Here is a 6,928-nt window from a genome sequence, read left to right on the forward strand (position 1 = left end):
GTTACCTGCTAGTCTGGTTTGTTGCTCTTGCAAAGTTAGAGGAACTTTTACAGATCTTTGTTCGCAATAGTTGCACGCATACTTAGAATTCGAATAATTTTGCATTTTACATGTTGTCTGTTTTTGTCATACCACTTTGTCATACCACTCCACACAACCAAGTTCTAAACGTTTTAATGTATCAACAAAAGGTCTTAACAGAGTACTCATTGGGGGCTTCTCAACATCACACCATGCTGCGCAAACTACCATATAACTAGTCCTTAAATATGGAGGAACCTCACAGATAATACATTTAACTGGCCATAAACTAGCTTTAGACTTTGTTTGGTATACTAAATGTATAGCATGTTTATTTTCTGTCTCCCTCGACGAAATCACGTGTGCGCGACGTGCATTTTTTCGTGACGATCGGCTCGCGAATGTTCGGTCGCGCTCGGCATCAATCGCCTATTCGCGCGCGCTGCGTGCCGGTCCGTTCCTGTTTCCCTCCGCGCGCCTCGCCCCCTCAGATAGCTCTGCGAGACTCAAGGCGTAACATCGCGGAGAATCCGAAATATTTTTTGTGTGTGCGTTATTCAAGCATACTCGTTTCTACGATTGTATCAGCGGAATCGGCTGACTGCGGCTTTTTGTTCATTAAATAAAGTGAGAGGAAAAAACAGTTTTCTCGACCACGTTCTTACGAAGCAATCTTACCGTGAGACGCACGTGGGGGGCATGCGCCCGCATTCTACAAACTTTGGTCCTTCGAGCCGGATATACAAGATATCCACAGCCTCAGGTTATCACGAGCCGACGAACTTCCGCAGCGTCATTGCAAGGACGCAGTTCAGTAACGCAGAGCAACAAGATCGTCGCACAGCCAAGCGACCATACTCGTTTCCGGGCACCGAGATCGTCGCACAGCCAAGCGGCCATACTCGTTTCCGAGACAAAGATTTCCGTCAAGGAGGCAACTCAGGGAAATCCAATCGACATCGGGAGGTGCAGATTACGAGTTCAGAGACTTGACGTACGACATCGAGAGGTGCAGAGACCCTGTCGAAGAGGTCAGCAGCCGACACCGGGAGTTGCAGCGACCGAGCGGACGGCTTCTTTCGACACATCCGCCTCACGAGGGAGGCCTTTTTCGAGAACGCCACACCTAGTATATTTGCGTGCGCGCGTCAATAAGGTAAGGGCAACTTTTCAGTGTTGCGTGCCAATCAGATCTTTTTTTTCTGTCGCGTAAATAGAGTTCCCTTCCCCCGCGAAATGGCTACCGAGGAATCAAGTGCCGCGTTGAAAAAGCAGCGCGCCGTAATCAAAGGTTCTTGCACCAGAATAAGAACGTACGTGGATTCGATAGCTGCTATCAATCCCTCAATAATCGCTCAGCTAGAGGAGCGTAAATTAAAGTTAGACCAATATTGACCGGAATACAATTCCGTACAATCGCGATTGGAAATGTTAGAGGAAGCCGAAGCCAACGATCGCGCCGCGTTCGAGTTCGATGACGCTTTCTATGCATTAGCCGCCAAAATTCGAGAGGCATTAAATCCTTCGCGACCGCCGCGCAGTGCCACTGCATCGCCTGCGTCGGTATCAAGTTACCACGAGAATTCGAATACTTTAACTAACGTACGTTTACCAAAACTGGATCTCCCTACTTTCACAGGGAAATACGACGAATGGTTCCCGTTCTTCGATACATTCCAATCGGTCACATTCTAACGCGTCTCTCAGCAATATACAGAGGTTTCAATATCTAAGAGCCTCTATTACGGGTGACGCGAGTGACGTGATCAATTCACTCAAAATTTCAGAAACTAATTACGAAGTCGCGTGGACGTTGCTTAAACAGCGATAGGATAACAAGCGCGTAATCGTTCAAAAGCATATTCAAGCAATAATGGAATTGCCTTCCATGACAAAAGAAAATTGTATCGAGTTGAGACAAATCGCGGACGGTGCAACAAAGCACTTGCATGCCCTTCAAGCCTTGAGGCGTCCAACCGCTCATTGGGACGACCTTCTAGTGCACATTCTAAGTGCAAAGATCGATTCGCTTTCCCTACGCGAATGGCAATCATCTCTCACGGGTACCGAAGTACCTTCGCTAAAACAATTTTTCGATTTCATTACGCATCGATGCCAGATGCTCGAAGCGACAAACAAGTCGAACGCCGCGAATTCAAAGGCGACTGGTGCGCAGTCAAGCAGCAAGCGTCAGTCGTCACACGTTTCAACGGTCAAAACGAAATGTATTTATTGTCAAGGAGAGCACTCCATTTACTATTGCAAGGACTTTCTAGCGCTTTCGATCCCGCGAAGAATTTCAGAAGTTCGTAGTCGCCACATTTGCTTCAATTGCTTGCGAACTACTACACATAATGCTAGTAACTGTACATCGGGCTGTTGTAAAGTGTGTCGAGCCAAACACAATACGTTACTTCATGCACCGAGTAAATCCACCGAACTGGCCGACGGGGCGAAGAGCGGTGACGAGTCAAAATCGGATAGCGCCCCCGCCGTTCTGGTAACACATGCTTCAAGGCCGATCGACGGCAGCCATATCATATTATCGACAGCGGTAGTTTACGCGTACGATAACAAAGGGTCGCGGCATTCCTGTCGAGTGTTATTAGATTGCGGGTCACAAGCGCATTTTATTTCCAAGAAATTTCCAACTGTTCTCGGGTTAAAACCGCGAGATCTAAACGTATCAATAACCGGCATGAGCGGTACTTCCACGACATCCACCCAAGCAGTTCAAGTTAAATTGCAATCTCGTCAAGATTCATACGCGGCTACCATTGAATGTATCGTCACGGAACGCGTTACAGATAAGCTTCCGGCTTTCACGTTGACACGGAGCGATTTCGAATTTCCACACAATATCAATTTAGCAGATTCTCAATTTCATGTTTCTTTCGAGATCGACATATTGATCGGAGCGGGATTATTTTGGGATCTGTTGTGCGTAGGTCAGATCCAGGCTTCGCATAATCGCCCGTTGTTACAAAAAACGCGATTAGGATGGATCCTAGCGGGGCTCCTGGGCGATCACTTACAATCGTCATTAAAGTTACAAGCTTGCCACGCGTCATTAACTAATATTCAATTGCACGAACAATTGAGCCGATTTTGGCGGCTGGATGATCCCGATGGATCCTCAAACAATTACATCCTGGAAGAAAGGATGTGCAAACAACATTTCTCGAGTAATGTGTCTCAAACCCCCCAAGGTAGATACGTAGTCAAACTTCCTATAAAGAAGCACATTATTAATAAAATCGGGGATTCGCGGACTATCGCGTTGTCAAGGTTAAAGAGTCTCGAAAGAAGATTCCAACGCGATCCCGAACTAAAGGTTCAATATTCGCAATTTATCAATGAATACTTAGCGCTAGGTCACATGCGTCGTATAGATCCTCCAAGCGATGAGGATTCGGTATCATTTTATTTACCTCATCATTGCGTATTCAAAGCTACGAGTCAAGGAATGAAAATCCGAGTTGTATTTAACGCAAGTTCTCCGAGTAGTACGGGTGTTTCTCTGAACGATGCTCTAATGGTAGGACTTGTCTTTCAATCCGATCTAGCATCCGTGCTGCTACGATTTCGTATTTTTATCTACGTCTTTAGTGCAAACATGATAAAGATGTATCGCCAGATACTGGTACATCCTTCGCAGACTTGCCTACAACGCATCCTTTGGCGAAAGAATCCCACGGATATCGTTCTTGTTTACGAAATGCTTACCGTCACATACGGTACAGCCTCAGCTGCTTCATTGGCAACCGGGGGCGTAGATGATTTAGCAGAACGAAATGCCGTTAATTTTCCTATCGGGGCGAAACATATCAAACGCGGTTGTTATATCGATTACGTGCTCACAGGAGCGGATACCTTGCAAGAAGCGATCATAGTACGCGATCAAGTCATACAACTATTGCGACTAGGTTGCTTTGAGCTTAGCAAATGGGCCTCCAATTGCCCAGAATTAATCAAGCCGGTTGATAATCAAAATAGCGAATCAGTAACGATCAACGGCGACATGGATACGTCTATTCTGGGAATTCAATGGAATCAGTCTAAGGATACGTTTAGTTTTTCATATACACCTGATCCTTCTCATAACGTTATAACCAAGCGTACAATACTTTCAGAGGTCTCTAGGCTATTCGACCCTCTAGGTTTGCTAGGTCCGATCGTAGTTATTGCAAAGCTCATCATTCAGGATCTTTGGCAATCGGGCGTCCATTGGGACGAATCCGTTCCTCAAAACATTCACACTCGTTGGTGTACCCTCAGGTCACAGTTGCCGGCGGTAGATCAGTTGCAAATACCGCGAGGTGTAAAATCTAATACAAGTCAATTAATACAATTACATGGGTTTTGCGACGCCAGTGAACGCGCTTACGGGGCTTGCGTGTACTTTCGTACCAAGGTGGGTCACAATGCGTACCGTTCCGAATTGTTGTGCTCAAAATCTAGAGTCGCGCCCCTTAAAGCCGTAACTCTCGCTTGACTGGAGTTATCTGCAGCATTACTGTTAGCGGAATTGATGGACAAAACTAGCAAAACTTTAGAGTTAATGGACATTCAAAGGTTCTACTGGTCAGATGCCTCCATTGTATTAAATTGGATATCGTCACAGTCTCGCAGATGGTCGGTATTCGTATCGAATAGAGTCGGAAAGATCCAACGTCTTACCGAAATCAGTGATTGGCATCACGTCACTTCTGCGAACAATCCCGCCGACATTTTGTCGCGTGGACTAAATCCTTATAAATTAGCCAATTCATCCATGTGGTGGCATGGACCTAGCTTTCTTCAATTAAACGACAACGACTGGCCGAGTAGTAGCTTCGTTCGTTTAGAAAACGACCTTCCCGAGCAAAGGAAGGTTGTTACCAATGCCGTCACTGTGGATGAGTGTCTCGTTACTAAACTATTGTCCGAACGCTCAAGTCTAAACAAAATATGTCGTATAATAGCCTACTGTTTGAGGTTCTGTAGAGCACACCGTCCAAGTACGCCGACCAAAATCATGACTTCCTCTGAAATTGCTTCAACTTTACGTCTTATGTGCAAGGTCGTGCAGAAACAAGCGTTTTCCAGTGAATACAAAGCTTTGAACCAGGGAAAACCTATTAGCACCTCGAGCGGCCTGCTATCATTATCTCCTTACATGGACGAGACCGGGGTAATGCGAGTAGGCGGTAGGGTAGGTTGAAAAATTCGAATTTACCAATTGACGCGTGTCACCCCATACTGTTACCTCGTAGCCACGATCTAACTAGACACGTAATAAAGTACGAGCATGTCCGTAACATGCACACAGGAGCCCAAGCCACTATGGCGGCTATGCGACAACGATTTTGGCCTTTAGCTTTGCGATCTACCGTACAAAGGGTCATTCAAAAATGCGTAACGTGCTTTAAGTCTAAACCGCTTCAATCGCAAGCTATGATGGGTTCGTTACCCGCGAGTCGAGTCACAGTGTCTCGAGACCATTTTCTCGCGCTGGGATAGATTATGCCGGCCCAGTAATATTACGCGAAGGTAAAAGGCGCAACGCTCGCAATCATAAAGCATATATAGCAATTTTCGTTTGTTTTGCTACTAAAGCGGTCCATATTGAGTTAGTTAGCGACTTAACTTCAGACGCGTTTCTTGCCGCGTTTAAACGTTTTATATCGCGTAGAAGCAAACCGTCTCATATGTATTCGGACAATGGGACCACTTTCGTCGGCGCTCAGAAGCAACTTAAAGAGCTGTACGATTTTTATCTTAAACAGACGAATATGTCTCAGATCGAACAATTTTGTTTCAAACAAGAAATTTCGTGGAACTTCATTCCCCCCTAACGCTCCTCACTTCGGCGGATTGTGGGAAGCGGCAGTAAAATCCGCAAAATTTTACATGACACGAATCGTTGGCAAGGCTCACTTGACCTTCGAAGAATTACAAACCGTGCTCTGCGAAATTGAGGCGATCCTTAACTCACGCCCCCTTACTCAGCTGAGCTCGGATCCGAACGATCTGAATTATCTTACCCCAGGTCATTTTTTGATTGGCACCGCACTGAACAGTTTTCCTTGCAGCAATTTGAGCGACGTGAATGAAAACCGACTCGTGCGATGGCAACGTGTAGAGCAGATCCGACAACACTTTTGGCGCAGGTGGAGCGATGAGTATCTCCACTCTTTACAGGAGCGATCCAAATGGCGAAGTAATACGGGTATTCAACTCGAACCCAATCAGCTCGTGCTGATAAAGCAGCAAAATTTAGCGCCACTTCAGTGGACCCTAGGTCGCGTTCAGGAGGTACTTCCTGGTTCGGATAACATTGCCAGAACTGCTACCATTAAAACCTCCAAGAGTTCGTTTGTCAGACCGTTGTCTAAGCTCGCGATCTTATCGATAGACCCACCCTCAATAGCCGTCTAATTATTATTTAGCGCTAACTTTAGTCAGTAAGTCATTGTATTTATTGCGAATTATCTATGTAACTAGCTTTAAGTTTCATTCAATATTTTTTGTCAAAATTTTTGCGATCTTATCCATTTAACAAGCGATACTTGAATAAGATTGCATGACTCTTCTCATTAGTGAGTACTTCGGGTTTTTTTCTTTGAAAGTTTGTCCTTTCAAGGGGGCGGCGTTGTTTGGTATACTAAATGTATAGCATGTTTATTTTCTGTCTCCCTCGACGAAATCACGTGTGCGCGACGTGCATTTTTTCGTGACGATCGGCTCGCGAATGTTCGGTCGCGCTCGGCATCAATCGCCTATTCGCGCGCGCTGCGTGCCGGTCCGTTCTTGTTTCCCTCCGCGCGCCTCGCCCCCTCAGATAGCTCTGCGAGACTCAAGGCGTAACATCGCGGAGAGTCCAAAATATTTTTTGTGTGTGCGTTATTCAAGCATACTCGTTTCT

General features: G+C 45.8%; 1 protein-coding gene across 1 annotated transcript; it reads left to right on the forward strand.

Moving 5' to 3' along the window:
* The first annotated feature begins 1,894 nt into the window (after positions 1–1,894).
* On the forward strand, positions 1,895–4,516 carry LOC139820351 (uncharacterized). The gene has a single exon (XM_071790536.1). It carries the CDS (start codon positions 1,895–1,897, stop codon positions 4,514–4,516), a length of 2,622 nt encoding a protein of 873 aa, XP_071646637.1.
* The last annotated feature ends 2,412 nt before the right edge of the window (positions 4,517–6,928 follow it).

Source organism: Temnothorax longispinosus, chromosome 10, assembly GCF_030848805.1.
Source record: "Temnothorax longispinosus isolate EJ_2023e chromosome 10, Tlon_JGU_v1, whole genome shotgun sequence".
Lineage (NCBI taxonomy): Eukaryota > Metazoa > Arthropoda > Insecta > Hymenoptera > Formicidae > Temnothorax > Temnothorax longispinosus.

Coding starts and splice junctions, on each gene's coding strand:
- LOC139820351 (XM_071790536.1), top strand. CDS start 1,895: ATGGAATTGCCTTCCATGACAAAAGAAAATTGTATCGAGTTGAGACAA.